General features: G+C 49.5%; 1 protein-coding gene across 4 annotated transcripts in view; it reads right to left on the bottom strand.

Annotated features, from left to right (window-relative positions):
* Window positions 1–5,467: 5,467 nt before the first annotated feature.
* The window catches only part of CYFIP2 (cytoplasmic FMR1 interacting protein 2), a 91,007-nt gene continuing 76,092 nt past the window's right edge, over window positions 5,468–20,382 (bottom strand). For all 4 annotated transcript variants that reach the window (XM_049775687.1, XM_049775690.1, XM_049775689.1 and 1 more), the window contains 5 exons: window positions 15,410–15,482; window positions 15,017–15,111; window positions 10,495–10,733; window positions 8,679–8,826; window positions 5,468–5,851 (listed from right to left, as the gene is read on the bottom strand). In XM_049775687.1, coding sequence (XP_049631644.1) covers window positions 5,684–5,851; window positions 8,679–8,826; window positions 10,495–10,733; window positions 15,017–15,111; window positions 15,410–15,482 — 723 coding nt within the window. In that variant the 3' untranslated portion in view covers window positions 5,468–5,683. The remainder of the gene's footprint in view (window positions 5,852–8,678; window positions 8,827–10,494; window positions 10,734–15,016; window positions 15,112–15,409; window positions 15,483–20,382) is intronic.

The raw sequence follows: 20,382 nt of genomic DNA, 5'->3' as shown, positions 1-20,382 counted from the left end.
CTGTGCTTGGGGGCCAAGGCATGCTTGTGGCTCAGTCCCTTCCTACTTAGGAAGTTTGGTAGGCAGAGGGGGTGGGAAGCCCTTGGGGTGGGGAGTCCAATCCTCCCCATTTTGGGCTTAGGCTTTACAACTGGGGTTTCACTTTTAGGAATCGCAAATCCCTTCCAGAACACGATCTAGTGACTTCTACATCTCATCCTAACACTTTTTTTGGGGAGGCAACACCCAGTGACACTCAGGGGTTACTCCTGGCTCTGTGCTCAGAAATCGCTCCTGGCTTATTGAACCATATGCGACACCAGGGGATCGAACTGCGGTCTGTCCTAGGCTAGTGCAGGCAAAGCCTTACTGCTTACACCACCACTCTAGCCCCAGATCATCCTAACATATTTAATGGACTTTCCCAGAGCCTGGAGCACACCTTCTGATGAGAAACAGGAAGCGGAGCTGTGGGGGTCAGCCCAGTGTGGACACGGACTGGAACACAGACTGGAAAGCCTGTTTTGTTTCCTTTGTTTTTGGTGCCTCTGTCTTTTGGTCCACCATGGGGACTAGTAAAGGAAGTGAAGTCCCTGAGGCTTCCTGCTCTGTCATGTTTATTTGCTGTTTTAAAACAAAGATCTGGAGGGCATTTGCCTTGCACAGGGTCAACCTCGACTTGACTTCAGCATCCTTTATGGTCCCCTGATCTTCACAGAAGTTATTTTTTTTTCCTATTGCACAAGATGGGGAAGAGGGAAGGAGGGAGGGATAAAGAAAGAGGGGAGAGATGGAGGGAGGAAGAGAAGGATGGAGGGATGGAGGAAGGGAAGGAGGGGAGGAGGGAGGGAGGGAGGAAAGAAGGGAGGAAGGAAGGGAGGGAGGAAGGGAGGAAGGGAGGAAGGAAGGAAGGAAGGAAAGAAAGAAAGAAAGAAAGGAAGGAAGGAAGGAAGGAAGGAAGGAAGGAAGGAAGGAAGGAAGGAAGGAAGGAAGGAAGGAAGGAAGGAAGGAAGGAAGGAAGGAAGGAAGGAAGGAAGGAAGGAGGGAGAAGTAATTTCTGAACACAGAGCCAGGAGTAAGCCTTGAGCAACACCAGGCGTGCCCCAAAACAAAAATATGGAGGCTGAAGAGATAGGACAGGAGTAAGAGACTTGTTATGTACACAGTCCACCCAGGTTCAATCCTCAGCATTCCATAGGGTTGCCTGAGCACACCAGGAATGATCCTTGAGCAGAAAGCCAGGAGTAAGCCCTGATTGTTGCTGGGGTGTGGGCCTAAAAGGAAAAAGACAAAGAAGTCGCACAGTAGGTTTCTTTGATTCCCTTTTCCCATTGGTCCAGAGTGGGAGTAGACAGAAAATCTGGGTTTTATTTCCACCCGTGAAGGTGGAGCATGTGGCTGCCTATTTTTAGCCCTGATCACATCTCCCAGCATATTTTCCCAGGGAAACTCTCCCCATTGCCATCCTGCCGGAAGCTGGGCCAGAGCTGCATCTGGGAACTAAGGGGAGAGGCAGGGAATAGAGGATTCCAGGAAGTGGAGCTAGATGGGGGCAGGGTGTCCATGCTTCCCATAGACTCTATTCTCTTTAGGGGTTCACAGAGTGACCCTCCAAGACTCTGAAGGGCTTGGAGCTAGAGAATTGAACCCGGGTCAGTTGCGAGCAAGGCAAATGCTCTACCCACTATACTGTCTGCTTCTTAGACAAATCAGGTTTTTCTTGTAGTTCTTCCTTCTCTTTCTCCTCCTTCTTCTCTCCTCCACCTAATTGTCCTCCTTTTCCTCCTCCTCTTTTCTACTTCCTCCTCCTCCTCCTCCTCCTATCACATCCAGCAATGTTCAGGAATTACTCCTTAGACTGCATTCAGAGATCACTCCTGGTGGTGCTCAGGGCTGAGTCCTGATTATACTCAGGGTTCACTCTTGATGGTATTTAGGGGACCAAAATGGGACATCAGGGATTGAACCCATGTCAGCCACATGCACCCACTGCACTATTGCTCTAGTCCATCAAATCAAGATTTGTTTGTTGTGTTTGTTTGGGGGCAACAACCGATGGTACTCGGGGGTTACTCTTGGCTCTGCGCTCAGAAATTATGCATGTAAGGTGAATAACCTCCCCGCTGGGCTATAACTCCCAAATCAGGTCTTTAAGCTGGTCCTGCCACACTAACCTTCACAGCACAGTGAATCAGATGTGAACCGTGACTCAGGCATTAGCAGACCTCTGAGGGAACAACCAGGAGCTTAGAGTACCTGTCCTGTAGCTGTCTATTCTACTGGAGGACCAGTGATGTTTGGGTACACACACACACACACACACAGATTTCATGTTTTGTTTCTCTTGACATTATTATACCACTGTAACCAATAACAGTTCCTCCTACCTGGAATAACGGAGGGTCGTTGACCAAGACCAATTTTGTTCATGACGGGGACAAGGAGATGCTCGTGGTAGCTACTTTGAAACGACCCCCACAATCAAGGTGATTCATATTTTCTCCCCTACAGTGTGTATATGTGTGTGCACATTTATGATCTACCTTTACAGGTTTATTTTGGCCATGTTTGGGGACCATCTGGTGCCAGGGGTTAGATCCAGGGCTTCTTCATGTAAATTCTATGCTCAGCCCTTTGTAAGTCTACTCTCTGCCCTATAATCTTTTTTTTTAACATAAATCATATTCTATTATCAATTATACCAAATCAGTCACTGGAATTTAGCTGTTCACTTGAAGAAATTTTACTGATAAGGGAATGGTCAGGAAAAGTTTTGTTTGATTTTGCTTGGGGTCACATCCAATAGTGCTGTGACTATTTCCAGTTTGGTGCTGAGGGATATTACCCCTGGCAGTGTTTGGGGAACCCTATGGAGTGCCAAGGATTGAACCTACGATGGCTACATACAAGACAAACATCCTACTAAACTATGGCTTTGACTCCACAGTTCTGAGGTAGCCACTTCCTGAGCACCTTGACAGGACCAAGTATGGAGATTGAGACCCAGGGTCACTGGTTTGGAATCAGTTTTAATGGAGTTTGGAGTTTATCAACTCAACACAGCCTCCCCTGACCCCTAATACAATGCAAAGTAAGTTCCTCATCTGCAGAGCAAAGATAATTTCTGAACATAACAGCAGTTTGATCACAAGCTTTTAAGACACCAGAAATGTGAGTCCCTTGAACCCCCCCCCAACAAATATGACCACTTCTTAATACAGATATGATCACTTCTTAAACAGAATTTTTTTAAAAAACATCTAAAAACCTAAGTTGTTTTTCCCCTAGTTTTAAGACATACACATCAATGGGAATTGGGAGCAGTGGGTCCTTTTGGGGCTCATAAATTAATTTTGGGAGAACTGGGGAGGTGAAGCCCCCAGTAAACTCCTGAAGGTGATTTCCTCATTGAGGGGATTGAGTCTCTAGAGGATAATGGGCCCTATAACCCCTTGGGTTATGTAACTCAAGGGTTATAGGAGTGGGGGGTCAGAGGAAGGAAAATCAAATGGCATCACTTTGAGGTTTACTCCCAATCCTTGGTCTTACTTGGTGGATACCCAGTCCTGGGAGGACAGAGGCTAAACATGGAGGGGGGCTTAATGTTCTATAGGAACTACATGTTCTTAATCACTTTCCCCCCACCCTTGATCCTGGGGACACAACAGGTAGTGGCACAAGAGTGGCAAGCCCCCACCCACACCTACATTCTTAACACATTTTCTGAAGCTTATGGTCAGGGCCAGAAGTATAGATGCCTATACAGCAGGGGGCTTGCCAGTACACAAAATGTGTCAGCTTCTTTGTGGAAATGTAGCAGGAAAGGTGGCAGGTTCCTGGGGCTTGAGAGTGACATAGCTAAGGAACATCCAGAACTGGCACCTCAGATTCTCCAGCTTGACCCACCTCTCTCCTGCAATAAGCGTGTCACTTGTAAGGATAAGGCTTTGTTTTTGGCATGCTAATCTTCAGCCATCTGAGGTATGGTGATGTCGACCATCCATCCATCATCCATCTACAGACCCACTTACTCTCCACCCACCCACCCATCAACCCATTTACCCATACATTCATCCACCTTTCCACTTATTCACTTACCCATCCATCTATCCACCCACCCATCTATCCATTCACCCATTCATCCATCTACCATCCAGCCATTCATCATTAATCTACCCACCACATATTGACCCACTTACCTATCTACTCATCCATCCATCCATTGACCCATCATCTCCCATTTATCCATTCTTCTGCCCATTCATTTATGCATCTATCCAACCATCCATTTTCCCATCCTCATGCCTATCCATCCAACCATCCATATGTTCGTCCACCTACCTACCCACTCACCATCCATCTTTTAAATCCCTAGGTAAAGTGCAAATGTCCACAAGCTCCCTTCAAATTTCCCTACCCAGGGACTCAGTCCCCTGGAAGACCAGGGTCTAGGTAATAAGACAATCCCTTCTTAAGGGGTTCTTTCCTGTCCACATTGTTCCCCACTGGGTGGGAGATTCTGCAAGGAATTTCGGTTTGGTATGGGAAATGGAAGTAGGCATACCCAATACCAACCTCTAGCTAGGGAATTAATTGGAAATTCGGATGAGGGGGGCACCATGGGAGAAGCCACAGGGACAGTATTCCAAGAATATACTTTAAGAATATTCTCTCAGCTTCTGAGAATGTTAGTCCTGAGTTGCTAAAATGGGACTCCCTTTTTGGGGGGTGATTTCAGTAATGCCCCCAAAGTTCATCCTCAAGTACTATTTCTACCCCTCACAAACCTGGCCCCACTATATTTCTTCTGTGTCTGTTGGATGTGTGTCCTTTGTTTTGTCCTCCCAGTTGCATCCACACAGAAGCAGTTCTCACCTTGGTAACCAAGCTGTGGGCTGTACGTGACTGACCTGGGCAATTTGGTGCATTAGGACATGAAAACCCTAATGGGTTCCATTCTGGATTGTGCAACAACTGTGACAGGTAAGTTACAACCATCGACTTGATACAGGGGGCACTTCTATGGGTGTGTTTCTGAGGTTTTTTTTCTAGTGGGTTCCTGAGATATTAGGAATAGGGTTGGGGTAGAAGGTAGGTCTCTGGAAGGCCAGTAGAGTCAAACCTCATAGTACACACCCCAGGAACTGTGTTCTCTGCCCAGAACAGTGATTTGGGATGGGCGCAGAAGGCCTGGTGGCCAGAGTCAGAGGAGTGGTCTCTGGATGTGTGGGCTGTGGGCTGGGAGTAGAGAAAGTCAGTGAATGGAGGCATTATCTGTCATGCCAAGTTGTTATCAGGCTGAAACAGGGGCACGGCAACCTGTGACACCCAGAGGAACTGGCCAGGGAGGTTGTGGGAAGTAATAAGAGGCAGGGTTGGTGGGTAGGAGGAAGGAGGTATTCAGTTGTGGAGCTCTGAGTATGGATTGGGAATGGGGGGGGGGGGGTAACAAAAAAAAAAAAAAGCACACACTGCCCCGCATCATTGCTTGTTTTTTGTTTCTCATTGACACTATGGAAAAACCATGAGATGCTGTGGGTGAGCATGCACGGGCCCAGCCCTCGGATTGGTGGACACGTGCTGGGAAATTTCCTGTTCTCTTCCAGTTCTTCCAGCTGCTGCGCTGGATCCCGGAGCAGGCTGGCTGCCGCTCTCCAGCTCCTCTTTATCCTCCCTCCATGTCAGGGTCTGATGGGCATAGTGGCTAACAGGTGGTGGCCAGAGACTGGTGGATGGGTGGCTGGAAGCAGCGCACATGCTCCACCGTGGAGCTGTCAGTCTCCACCGACTTCATGTACTTGTTCAGGATGGCAAAGACCTCATTGTTCAAGATCTGGTACTTGCGGATCCGATCTGCCATCTTCTTCAGGGGCTGCAAGGGACAGGGATGGTGTAGGTTAGGGGTTGGTAGAGAAGACCCAGAGACAGAAAAGGCAAGGGAAGACTGAAGAGACCTTGCATTTTGGGGCCTCCTCAATGCCATAGTGGTCATGACACTCATTTAAAAGTTGGCTCCAGTTTGCCAGAGTTGACAATCAAATGTTAACATGGTCCTGAACTATTTTTGTGGCTCTTAAATCCTATCACAAAATTCAGTGGCAAAGGCTACTTGCCCCGGCATCCCATAAGGTCCACCTGAGCCCCACCAGGAGTGATCCCTGAGAGCAGAGCAGGAGTCCTGAGTACCAGCGGGTATGGACCAAAAGTAAATCAATAACATAAATCTATTGCAAAGAAAGATGATCCAGAGGCCAGAGCGATAGCACAGCGATAGGGAATTTGCCTTGCATGCAGCTGGCCCAGGACAGACCTGGGTTCAATCCCTGGTGTCCCATATGGTCCCCCGAGCCAGGAGCGATTTCTGAGTGCAAAGCCAGGAGTAACCCCTGAGCATCACTGGGTGTGGCCCTCCTCCAAAAAAGATGATCCAAGGGTCAGAGTGATAGATAGCACAGTGGTAGGGCTTTTGTCTTGCATGTGGACAACTCGGAACAGCCCTGGGTTTGATCCCCGGTATCCCATATGGTCCTCCAAGCCTGCCAGGAACAATTTCTGAGTGCAGAGCCAGGGGTAATCCCCTAAGCACTGCCAAGTGTGTCCCCCCCAAATGATCCAAATGGTGTGGTGCTGGTGTAATAAAGACAGGCTGGTTTTTTTGTTTGTTTTGTTTTGGGGCCACACCCAGTGGTACTCAGGAGTGTGGTTCTGCACTCAGGAATCACTCCTGGCAGGTCAGGGGACTGTATGATGGGAATCAAACCTAGGTAAACTGTATACAAGGCAAATGACCCTCCCTCCAAAAAAAAAAAAAAAAAAAAAAGAGCAAGCAAGTGCTCTACCTGCTATGCACCAACATAGGCATTTAACAAAGAACTCATGAGCCCAAGAGAAACTGTCTCATATAAAAATCCACATCAAAGTATTTTCATGAAGTGAGAACATTTAATGGGGAAAGAAATGTTCTTTTCATGACACAGGACACTGGCAACCAATGAACTCAAGAAATCAGTTCAAAATGAACCAAGAGAGACTTGAACCTCAAAAACAACCTATGAAGAACCCTTTGAAGAAAACAGAAAATTTCATGTCATGGTATCTGGTGACAGCCTGTTGGATATGACATCAGTAATATAAAAAGAAAAATAAATGGAATTATACTGAGATGGGTGGGGGAGGTCGTCTCAGTTCAAAGACACAATCAGCAGAGCAAAAGGACTGAAATGCCTCCAGATTATTTGTCTGACAAACGAGATGTATATCCATGGGTTAGAGAGATAGTAAAGTGGGTAGGGTGCTTGCCTTGCATGCGGCCAACCAGAGTTCTATTCCTGGTACCCCATATGTATCCCTATGTATCCCTAAATCCATCAGGAATAATTCCTGAGTGCAGAGCCAGAAGGAAGCCCTGAGCACAGGTATGGCCTCAAAGTCCAAACAAATAGGAAAAAAAGGTAAGCATAAAAGTTTGATGATCCACAAACGCAGCAAAAGAGGTCCCTCAAAAGAGGACATGAAGAAATCAAACCAAAACCACAATGGAGACCCACTTAGTATCCATTAGAATGGTTATTCCCCATCTGAACCCCCTAATCTAGAGAACAGCATGTTTAAGTGGGCAGGTGGAGAGAAGGGAGCACAGGTGAAGGAATGGAGGGGCCAGGCAGACTGAAAAATAGACCAGCAGTGGGCAAGGCACTCAGTCTCTCAGTTTGGCTTCCCCCACAGGAAAGAAATGAGAACAGAAATGAGGGGCCAGAGAGATAGCATGGAGGCAGGGTGTTTGCCTTGCATTCAGAAGGATGGTGGTTTGAATCCTGGCATCCCATATATCCCCTGAGCCTGCCAGGAGCAATTTCTGAGCATAGAGCTAGGAGAAACCCCTGAGCACTGCCGGGTGTGTACCAAAAATCAAAAAAAAAAAAAAAAAAAAAAAAGAAATGAGCAGACACATCTGCACCCCCATCACAGTGCTAGGGGCATCAAGCTGGTGCACAAGTTGGGAAGCCCAAGAGGCATGTTTAGAACCAATTATTCCTTGGCTTGCTTGGTGACCTAAAAACATAGCCAGTCATCAAAGGCACAGGACCAAGAAATCCAAGTAGCTGAGAGCCCCTGGCAGGGAGTAGGAGGGTGACCAAGCTCCTGGGACAGGAGCTAAGGTTTGGGGTACAGAGTTCCACCTGGAGGATAAAATGTTCTTTCAATGGTCATTGGCAATGGAGGCCACCAGCGCCTTTAGGATCTCTGAGCCTGGGATGCCACACCAAGGTGTAGCGGTAGAGTGACCCTTCAAGCCAGCATGACCTCACAGAGGAAGCACCCCTGAACCAGCTCCTAACTTCTGCTTCAACTCCTCTTCCTTCCCCCCTTCCTCTTCCTTCTTTTCTCCCCTTTTCTCCCTCTTCTCCTCCTCTCCCAGCTCTTCTCCCTGCTCTTCCTTTTCCTCTTCCTCCTCTTCCTCTTCACCACCACAGCTCCCAGGGCCCAGCCCATCTTCTGCCACATCTCTGCATCTCCCCACCTGCTGCTGTTCCTTCTGGGCTCAGCCCATGATGTCCCGTGGGTAGCATTCTTGGGCTCCCTCTGTTCCCAGCCTGGCACAGATCACCCTCAGGGAACCCCACCACAAGCTCTTCTTGGGTCTCATGCCATCATCACACTCGAAGAAGCCCTGTCCCCTGGCCTGCCCGATGGCTCACCACATTCTTGATGACCTCGTCCTTGCCGTCCTGCCGCTGCACCTTGAGCAGGTGGTAGCAGAAGTCAAAGAGGTCGAAGCGCCGCTGCTGGCCCAGCAGCACGATGATGGAGCAGCCGGCCCAATTCAGGCCGTCTCCAAAACACTGCCTGTGGGGATGGGCGACAGCATGGGGTGAGGGTGTTGCAGGGGCAGCCTGGCCAGTTCTCCATGGGGCTGGCTGGGGTGGGGTGGGATGCAGCATTTTCTGGGACGGTAGGTTTGTGGAGAGCTCTGGGGGAGTCAGCCCATCCAGGGCTTCCCTCGCTCTCATCCTGATACAGCTTGTCAGGGTCTCCCAGCCTCAGCCTCACAGTTCGTGCTGGAGGGCAGAGGGCAGGGTTGGTCCAAATCCTCCAGAGTGAAAAATGGGGTGCAGGCATCTCTCTCTGAGGGAAATCTAAGGAACCTGTTATTTGGGGGAAGGGAACCTCACAATCTATGCTCCCACCAGCAAGTAGAGCCTCACTTCCACTTGGTAGGCACTGCCCTGTCCAGAACTCTAGGATTGGAGTGGCATCAGGATGGACAGTGAGGGCCAAAGGCCAACCTGAGCTCCCTCCACCCCTTCAGTTAGCCCAGCCTCTTGTCTCAGGGGATGAGCCCCCAAAGCTCAGATATGCTCTGATGTGTTCCAGCCAGGCCTGTCCCACTGCCACTTCATGTTCTGGAAACCACCCACATGCAAACTGGGTAGAAGACTGGGGGACAGGAGGGCACTTTCCCATGAAGCTCTGAGAACCCACAGCCTCAGTCCTTGGGCATGTGCCCACCACCATGGCTGTGAGGTGGTGTCATTTCATGCCTGTCTCCCCACAGGCCCCAAATTCCTAGAGGCCAGGGACCTTCTGTTCAGTCCTGCTATCTGTTGAGGACCCAGCATGGGATCAGGGAACCATGGCAGAGCCAGTATCACTACCAAGTACAACACTCAGCTCTTTGGAGGGGGGTTGGGGGCTAATAAAGTCATTCATGTTCTAACATTACCTGGTTGGGGGTGCAGCATTGTGCAGATCGAAGTTCAAACATACTTTCTGGCTGGGATGGAAGCTCAAAGTTCTGGAGCACGAGCTTTGTATGCAAGGTGCCCAGGTTCCAACCCTAGTACCATATAGTCCCCCAGCTACTGCCAGGAACTCAAGCACTGTGCCAGGAGTAACCCCTGGTTAGTAATGCAGTGACCCAAAGCAAATAATAAATTTTGAAAAAGAACTTTTTGCTTTAAAAAAAAAAGTGGGGAGATAGTACAGCAGGCACTAGCCTTGCATATGGTGGACCTGGGTTCAATCCTTGACACCCCATAGGGACCCCTGAGCACCTCCAGGAGTGATTCCTAAGTGCAGAGCCAGGAGTAACCTCTGAGTATTTGCCAAATGTGGCCCAAAATCCACCAAAAAATAATATCATCCATCTCTGAGGTGCCAGGGAGATGGTGCAGGGGTTAGGTCCCTAGCTAGATCCCCTGGAGCCCTTCCAGTGCATACTCATGGCCTTGGCAGTCCCCAGCTCTGTACTGTCCAGGCAGCACTGTAAACTCAAGTCCTAGCCTTGAGCCCCATGATGCATTGAGTTGAGAATACCAGAAATGGAGTCTCTCTCTCTGAAGACCCACGTCTCTCCCTAATTCCGCAATCACAACCTCTGAGAAGTACTTCACAAGCCGTGCCTGCCTGGGTTCCTCAGACAGCCCCAGCCACAATCCTCACTGAGCTCTGGGGGCCTAAGGACTTTGCTAGGCCATGCATTGGGGAGACCTCCCCCATGGGAAACACACTCACTCAGCTGTGAACTCATTGGTACCGACGGGGATGCAGTAGACAAACTGCATGGCGCTCCAGAGCCGATGGAACTCCACACACTCATCCACGTGCATAACACCATTGGTGGGCGGGGGTCCGCGCCAGATGGGGTCCTGCAGGTAGCTACGGATGCGGGTAAGGATGACCTCGAACATGGACAGCCCGCAGCACAGACGCTCCTTGGTCAGTAGGTCCCCCTCACGGGCAATGGCAATTTGCTGCAGAGAGACTAATGTGAGCTTTCCTCTGCATGGCTCACACCTGTTTTTTTTTTCCCCCACAAAACTGATTCCTTTGGTTAAGCTAATAGTCCCTAACCATTACTTTCATTACTTTTTCCTTCCTTCCTTCCTTCCTTCCTTCCTTCCTTCCTTCCTTCCTTCCTCCCTCCCTCCCTCCCTTCCTTCCTTCCTTCCTTCCTTCCTCCCTCCCCCCTCCCTCCCCCCTTCCTTCCTTCCTTCCTTCCTTCCTTCCTTCCTTCCTTCCTCCCTTCCTTCCTCCCTCCCTCCTCCCTCCCTCCCTTCCTCCCTCCCTCCTTCCTCCCTCCCTCCCTCCCTCCTCCCTCCCTCCCTCCCTTCCTTCCTTCCTTCCTTCCTTCCTTCCTTCCTTCCTTCCTTCCTTCCTTCATCCTTCCCTCCCTCCCTCCCTCCTCCTCCCACTCTCTCTTTCTTTCTCTCTATCACACACACACACACACACACACACACACACACACACACACACACACACACACACACACACACACACACACAGTCCCCCTCTCCCAAGGGTAAGCATCCATATCCCACTGACACCTTCCAAATGGTATCAGCAGACTCATGGTGTGTAAGACTTGAGAAAGAGCTGCCAGTATGGGGTTCCTGGGAGCAGCCCCATGTACCCAGGGGGACCACCAGTTCACATGTTCCCAGAATGCCTGAGCCCCATTTTAGGCCCATCTTGTAGACAGGGAGAGGGGGAACCACTGTCCAGAGGCAGTAGGGGAGCCAGCACGGCCCAACGGCTCAGATCTTCAGGGATGCGTGAAGCTGGGCTGAGCTTTGGCACAAAGTTCCTTGACAGAAAACACTTGACAGGGCTGGGGGTTGGGGCTCACTTTAAAGGGGGGCAATGGGGCTCAGATTTGGAGGCTTTCCCCATGATTACTGCAAAAGCAGCATCCATGTAGTCCAATGTACAACCAGAGGTATGTGCAGCTCTTTTGTTTGGGGGTCACACTTAGTGATGCTCAGGGGTTACTCCTGGCTTTGTATCCAGTGATCACTTCTGGAGGGGCTCAGGGGACCAGATGGGGCATTGGGGATCAAACTCAGGTCAACCATGTGCAAGGTTCTGACCTTATCCACTGTACTATCTGTCCAGCCCCTTTTACATACTTTCTTCTCCTGGTATGGCTCTTTTGGGGGAGAAGGGAGAGAAGGGGCCTTTCCAAAGAAGTGCAGCTGAAGATCATGACCTGGCATTGCTCAGATGTGCAAAGCATTATTGCTGTCTCTTCCCTCCAAACTCATTCAGATTGGCAAGGTGATGAAGAAACAGCTAGAAGCTGTGCCTTGGGACCAAAGGTATATAGTGGGGAAAGACACTGTTTTGCTTGTGGCTGACCAGGTTTCAAATTCTGACACTGCAAACAGTGTCAAGCACCAGCCAAGCACCGGCCCAGGAGTGACCCCGGAGTACTGCCATGCAGGCAGTGCAATCCTGAGCAGCCTCCCCCCTACTTTTAACTATCCTGAGAGACATCTCAGCTCAGGAGACCAAGCAGCTTGTGGCCCATTTGAAAGCCAGGTAGAAAGAGGAGAAGTCCCAACGGGACAAGTGAGAGGCAGCAATCCCTGTGACACAGGGAAATGATTCATCTCAGACACCTCTGCCAGAGGGTCCTTGCCCTCCCCATGGCCAGCTTCCATCATTGGTTCCAGATGTGAAGGCAGAAATCCCATGGCCTCTCCTTACCATGCTCTGGGGCCTGGTGTTCTGCAGACTCCAGCTTGGTCAACTACCCCAGGGCCTTTAGAAGCCAGTGCTCTGGACCCCTCTGTGAGGGAGATTCACAAAAGCAACCTTTCATCTGGGCTTTTGTGTGCTGAATGCCCACCATGGACAAACTGGACTTCAACCAGGCCCTGCGGAAATGGTGTTGGCCAGAGCAGTGAGAAATTCACTTGTCTTTTAAGTGGAAACATATGCCAGAGCCTGGGTGCGAAAGGCCAGATTCTTTGGGGATGAGACTAAGGAGCTGCCGGCTGGGGGGATTTCTCCCTAAAAGGCAATCTTTGGTGGCCCAACCCCTACAAAGGCAGGAATGAAAGTTCCTGGCACCCCTCACCCCCAAGCTTTGTGCTTGTGTTTTGGAGGAAGTGGGGTGTTAACCATGTCCCCCAGGCAGACAGAGACTGTTGTACACCCCCAAATCCTGAATATATCTGGGCTAGATAAGAGGCTGCTGGGAAATTCAGACTCAGTCTCAGTCCCTAGTGGTGAGCTGCAAACTAGGGTGGCTATGGGGATATGGGCACCCACCTTTCTCCCTCACTCCGAAGACTCCCCTGATCTCATATGGGGCTTTAAATCAGCTCGTGAAGAGAGAACATGTGCTGGCGGGGGTGGGGGTTGTCTTCTTTCCAGCACCCCCATGGCGTGCTCACTGAAGCTCACTGACTTCAGGCAAAAACTGTAGCACTGGGCAAGATAGTCTGTGCTACTACAGATTGAATCCAAGGTCACGTCTAAATCCTCCTTGATCCCCATTCCCACCATCTCTGCTCTCTGCAGGCTGCTGACAAATGGTGCCTGAACACTTTGAAGCGGAGACTTTATGTAAAGTGTGTGTTTAAAACAATGTCAGGGGGGTCAGAGCAGTGGCGCGGAGTGGTAAGGCATCTGCCTTGCCGGCGCTAGCCTAGGACGAACTGCGGTTTGATCCCCAGGCGTCCCATATGGTACCCCAAGCCAGCAGTGATTTCTGAGTGCATAGCCAGGAGTAACCCCTGAGCATCACTAGATGCATCCCAAAACAACAACAACAACAACAACAAGACTCAACAATAAAAACAATGTCAGGGCTGAGTGATAGTGCAATGGGAAGGGCGAGTACTGCCCTTATGTGTAACCTGAGTTTATGTGAAACCTGGGTTTCATCTCATTGGTGCTCTGAACCCCACCAGGAGTGACCCTGAGCTCAGAGCCAGAAGAAAGCCTCAAATACCACGGGTGTGGTGTCCACACCAGAAACAAAGAAAAAAATTTTAAATGACACAGGATGTGGCTCAGAGTGATAAATATAGGCCCAGTACATGCAAAGCCCCAAGCAATCTCAGTGCCACTGGGTATAGTTCTGATGCCCCACACTCAGGCCTATCTCGGACCAAGTCTCAGCAGGACTGGCCCTGGAACTGAGCAGGCATGAGGAGCACAGAAGCTAAACAGGAAACTGCACACTGCCTCTTCCTAGAGAAATGGCAGTGCTGCCTGACAAGAGATAGCCTGCCCCAGGTCTGGGCCTTGCTGCCTCTTAGTATCTGGGTCCTATTTCCTTTCCTTTTCCTCCATGGCCAAGGACTCAACACTCAGAAGGCACTCACTGCTGCCTTGGAGTTGAGAGGGGAGGTAGAAAGGAGGGAAAAGGAGGGCCCTTGCCTTGTACATAGTTGACCCACAAACACAAAAAAACAGAAATGCTGGGCAGCCGTGATAGTGTGTAAAGCACTTGCTTTGGGTTCAATCCCTGGCACCACCTATGGTCCCTTCAGTCCACCATTAGGGGCTGGAACAATAGTACAGTGGGAAGATTACTTGCTTTGCACGCATCTGACCATTGTTCAATCCCTGGCATTCCATATGGTTCCTGAGATCCAGGAGTAAGCCCTGAGCATGGCCAGATATGGCCCCAAATCAAAAAAACAAACAGAAATGATTGATAGCAGGGTTCTACTTTAACCAACAATACCACAGTAAACAGCTTCTGAGCATCAGGGATTTTCCCTTTCAGTTAATATAGATTAATTCAGAGGGCCGGAGCGGTGGTGCAAGCAGTAGGGCATTTGCCTTGCGTGCATTAGCCTAGGATGGACCACGGTTCGATCCCCTGTCGTCCTATATGGTCCCCCAAGCCAGGAGTGATTTCTGAGTGCATAGCCAAGTAGCCCCTGAGTGTCACCGCATGAGACCCAAAAACCAAACCAAACCAAACCAAACAAAACCCCAAACCAAGAAAACAAACAAAAAACCAAACAGAAAAGGATTTGTGCCTAGTGATTGACAGCAGGGTTCTACTTTAACCAACAATGCCATAGTAAACAGTTTCTGAGCCTCAAGGATTTTCCCCTTCAGCTAATATAGATTAACGCAGCTGCGGGGCGTGGGGTTTTCATTCTTGGCACAACTCCCCATGGGGACAGAGTAGCTTCTGGACATCCAACAAGGAACAGCCAGCTCATCATGGGCCCTTTGTCTCCCAGGCCTCAGTTTCCCCACTACCAGCTCTCAGAGTTGGTCCTACCTGGGGGGTTCCCAGCCGCTCAATCAGGGGCACCAGATGAAGTGGGGCATATTTGGCTTCCAGGCGTTTCATCCTTAGTTCCAGTCGCTCTCCCTCTGCAATAAAAGCAAAGGGAGTGTAAGATGTGGGCATACTTCAGGGAATATACTCCCTGCATGAAACTGTGGGCCCCAGCCTGAAGGGGACCATGTGAGACTATTCTCTTTGAGTTTGTAATATGTAATTGGAACATGCCATGAGGAAATCTGCGATACTGCCTCTGAACTGCCATAGCACTGGCCACATTACAGGGTCTTCAGCTCCTCCCGGGACACAGAGGATGAAAACAAGATTAGGGGTTGATGGGACAGGGGTCCAGACAGCCACTCGGGTTGGGGAGAGGCACTTACTTACCTTTGATGTACACTCTAGGTAGAATGTTCTGGAATGGCGCTGCATGGAGCAAATCACATACTTCTTCCTGGGACTGCAAACAGGGGCAGAGTGGAGATAAAAAGGCTGTTGTTTAGGGGGTAAGACCCCCCAAACCAAAACAATGTAACATAAAGGCTATATAATACCATATAGACTCAGCCATGTGCCATGGGTGGCTCACATTATGATGTCATATCAGAGAGGCAGTCTCAAGCAAATATGTATACTAATTTGGTTTGGCAAATAGAAAAATACAAAAAGGAGGGGACAGGGGCTGGAGTGATAGCACAGTAGGTACAGTGTTTGCCTTGCACGTGGCTGACCTGGGATCCCCACAACCCATATGGTTCCCTGATCCTACCAGGAATGAATTCTGAGCACAGAGCCAGGAATAAGCCCTGAGCACCACCAGGTGTGGCCCAAACAAAACAAAACAACAACAACAACAACAGCAAAAGGTGGGGAGAGAGCAATAAATAGTACAGTGGGAAGGGCGCTTGCGTTGTACACAACCGACCCGGGCTCCATCATGGGGATTCCAGATGGTCCCTGGAGTATCGCCAGATGCTCCGAAAAAAAAAAAAAAAAAAAAAAAAACACAGCCATAGGGTTAAAAATTAGTTGACTGATAATTTAAAATTAATTTAGATTAAACCAATCTTAATTTATAAGTATGGAAAGAAAGGGGGTTTATTTCATGCTGCCAGATGGCAAGAAACACAAATCTCAATGCTGCCTTGGCATCTTGTCATTTAGATAATGTGGTTTATAGGCCAAAGACCTAAAAACCACCTCACTATCCTCATGTCCCCTCTAGCTCACCACTTCCTGCTCTCTATTCTCTCCTCCCCCAGCACTTGTGGATCTGAGCTTTGAAATCCAAGGCCTAGGCTTTGCCATGGGTCCACATTACCTGTTCTCATGATTTGCTGCTCTGTGCACTACAGGGAAGATCCTGCACCCATTCTTGTCCTCCTGCCTCTCACTTGTGTTGCCTAACATGAAACCCTTCAGTCCATCCATGTTTCAACAAATTGCAAGCTTTCATCATCATCATCATCATTATTATTATTATTATTATTATTATTTGGTTTGGCTCACACCCAGCGGCACTCAGGGGTTACTCCTGGCTCTGTGCTCAGAAATCACTCCTAGCAGGCACGAGGGACCACATGAGATGCTGGAATTCGAACCAACGCCGCTCCTGGGTTGGCCAATTGCAAGACAAACACCCTACCACTGTGCCATCTCTCCAGCCCCAAGGTTTCATTATTTAGTTTTTTGGGTCACAACCAGAAATCACTCCTGGTAGGCTCAGGGGACCATATGTAATGCCGGGATTTGAACCACCGTTCTTCTGCATGCAAGGTAAACACACTACCTCCATGTTATTTCTCCGGCCCTGGTTTCATTTTTTATAGGCATATACTATTCCATTGTATACGGCTTCTTTATTCATTCATTGTTGGACATCTGGGGTGTTTCTGTTTCTCTATCACTGCCCTGGACACAAGTGTGCCTGTCTTTTGAATGAACGGTTTTGTGCTGGTGTAGGAGTCATCCAAACGTGAGTGGCTGGCCGGGCTCTGCTGCTTCCTTGCTGTCTGTTTTTAGGCAGGTTGTTCCACCTCTCTGAGCCTACTTATTTAGCAGTGAAATGAGAATGAAAGCTGAAAGCAGCCATTATTGTCCTGGATGGTGGTGAGGATGACTTGAGAATGTAGAAGCTTCTGGTACGATGATCTCAGAATGAAGTGCTCCAAGAACCCGACAAAGACAGAAACCAGAGGTGAGGACTGGGCAGAGAACTACTGGATCTCAGAACTGAGAATGGAAAGGCAGCCGGAGAACTGCCCCATTGGCGGGCATCTCAGCTCCTCTCTCTGCTGGGGATCAGGACTAGGGAACCCAGGCTTCAGGCAGCTCTTGGATCCCAAGCATGTGGAGAATCTGATGCCACAGGAGCTCTCTCAGAAATTCAGGTGCCAGGGACACCACAGATTCCAACGTGCGTTACTCAGCAGGGCTGGCTCTCCCCTTGGTTTCTGAGCCAACAGTGACCTGAATTCCTCAGGGTTGGATTCTGTAGGGATCGGCATTCATCCTTTAATAGGTCCTCTGTATGCCCCCAGCACCCCAATATTCTCAGGGTGGAGAAGGTGATGAGTAAGTTATTTATTTTCATTCTGGGGCCACACCCACTGATGCTCATGGTTCTGTACCCAGAAATTATTCCTGGTGCTGCTTGGGGTGCCAGGGATTGAACCTGGGTTATGGGGCCGGAGAGATAGCATGGAGGTAGGGCATTTGCCTTGCGGAAGGACGGTGGTTCAAATCCCGGCATCCCATATGGTCCCCCGAGCCTGCTAGGAGGGACTTCTAAGTCCAGAGCCAGGAGTAACCCATGAGCACTGCCGGGTGTGACCCAAAAACCAAAAAAAAAAAAAAAAGAACCCAGGTCGCATGCAAGACAAGCTCCCCAGCCCAGTTATAACGCTCCTGCCTGGGTGTTAACAAGTTAGACCAGAACTTTAAGCTTGTGGAGTTTACATTCCCCTTCACAGAGATCAAAGAGATGGCCGAAATCAGCCGGCAACTTCAGTGAGTGAGGCAATACCAGAAGGCATAGGCTGGGGAGAAACGTGTTAGAGGGGGAAGGGGAACGTCCTCCAGAACAGGAGGGATTCTGAGTCAAGAATGCAAGAGCTCAGGTAGCCAGTCTGCAGCACAGAGATGGGAGGACTCCTGTGCAAAGGCCCTGGGGCAGTGCAGAAACTGAACTAAAGGGGCCGGGAAGGTGGCGCTAGAGGTAAGGTGTCTGCCTTACAAGCGCTAGCCAAGGAACGGACCACGGTTCGATCCCCCGGCGTCCCATATGGTCCCCTCAAGCCAGGGGCGATTTCTGAGCACATAGCCAGGAGTAACCCCTGAGCGTCAAAAACCAAAAAAAAAAAAAAAAAAAGAAACTGAACTAGAGCAGTTCCTGGAGGTAGCACAGAGGCCCTGCTGGCACTGAGGGATGATATGGGACTGAGGAGAGACTCGTGGACTGGGAATGAAGTCTTGGCTCTGTATAAGGAACAGGAGGAGCTTTGCTTGGGTCTGCGCATGGGACCTACAACTCCATGCAGAGCCCTTGCCTCTGCCATTTCATGGGAAGAATGTCCAATATGGGCTTTGCTGAGTCGTCTGTGGGGTCCCCTGGAGAGATGGGGGAAGGGGACAGTGGCTGCTCAGTCCTGTCCCACTGCACAAGCTTTACCCCAACTGAGAGAAGTTAAGAACATGCCTTTCACTCTGTACCTACAACCCCTACCACTACCACTCTGTACAACCACTCTACCTACAAACCACTCTACCTGCAAACTCCACATTCTTCAGGAAGAATGTTCTCCACCTCAGGAAGTCTCTGGAAGGGGAGGACAAACAGAGGGGTCCAGGTTGCCCAGACCCAGAGAAGCCTTGCTAAAGATGCTAGTGGCTGGCCCACTTGCCCTCTCTCCCTTTCAGTCCCTACAACCTCTTTTGAGGGCGCTGTGTGTGCAGCATTTTAGAGTTGAGACTGTAGCAGCAAGAGAAATGGATCTCCTAGGCATCCCAAAGTGGTTTCCAAGTCTTTTCTGTGGCCACTTCTTTCCATGTGGCTGTCAGTTCTATTCATCCTAACAGCCCCGTTCTGCCCTTGTACATTCCCTGCTATCTGTGGAGCCCTGACTAGGTGGGGTGTTTTCCCCAAATCCTTCATTCCTCATCTCATCTCCTTTCAGATCTGAGTGCCAGTGCCATCCTACCAGAGAGGGACCTGGGACCTTACCCACCCCCCACCCGCCACCCATCTCTTGGGTTCTGTCCTTTGGTGCATCTTGCAAGTCTGTCTTGCAGGCCTCCAGCCCCATAGTGGTTTGCATGGACTCCAGCACCCCCTGCTGGTACCTCCTGCAGGCAGATGGCAGTAGCATTCTGCTGAGCAGCATTATAAAGCCCCCCCACTGGATCCCACAAGCCTTCCTCAAGACATGCTCCCTCTTTGGAGTCCTCTGCCACAGACCTTGATATCCTTTTAGCTCTCAGAATTGGGACGTTTTTCTCTTCAATATTTACTTATGGACAAGAAGAAGTATTTTTGTGGGTTTTGTTGTTGTTGTTTTGTTCTGTTTGTTTTGCTTTTAATTCTATTTTTTTTATAATTATCTTTATTTAAACACCATGATTACAAACATGATTATAGTTGTATGATTACAGTCATGTAAAGAACACCCCCCTTCACCAGTGCAAAATGGCAGGTTTTGGGTTTATTTATTTATTTATTTATTTTTATTTTTGGGCCACACCCAAAGGTGCTCAGGGGTTACTCCTGGCTGTCTGCTCAGAAATAGCTCCTGGCAGGGACCATATGGGACACCGGGATTCGAACTAACCACCTTTGGTCCTGGATCGGCTGCTTGCAAGGCAAACGCCGCTGTGCTATCTCTCCAGGCCCTTAATTCTATTTTCTTGGGTCTGGAGTGATAGCACAATGGGGAAGACACTTGCCTTAAAGGTGCTTGCTTCTTTCTCTTTGCTTTTTCCACCTGGAGAAGCCTGATTCTCTATTGAACACAAATTTCCTCTTTCTCTTCTCTCACATCTTTCTAAGCACTTTTAGTTCTTATTTAGTTTTTATTAAACTATTGTGCTGGGATCAGAGTGATACAGTACAGCAAGTGGGTAGGTGTTTTGCTTTGCAATTGGCTGACCCAGGTTCAATCCTCAGGACCCCATAGGGTCTCCTGAGCTCGGCCAGGAGTTATTCCTGTGTGCATTGCCAGAAATAAGCCCCGAACAGTGCTGGGTGTGACACCCCAGTACAAGGGGGAACAAAGGCTCTCTCACTTCTGCTTTCTGGAGTGAGGGGGCTGGGGAGTAGAAAGTAGAGGGTGCCTTTTAGAGGGCTCTGCTCCAGGCCCCAGGAC

This window comes from Suncus etruscus, chromosome 6 (assembly GCF_024139225.1).
Source record: "Suncus etruscus isolate mSunEtr1 chromosome 6, mSunEtr1.pri.cur, whole genome shotgun sequence".
NCBI classification, from domain to species: domain Eukaryota; kingdom Metazoa; phylum Chordata; class Mammalia; order Eulipotyphla; family Soricidae; genus Suncus; species Suncus etruscus.
This window is presented reverse-complemented; position numbering and strand designations above follow the sequence as displayed.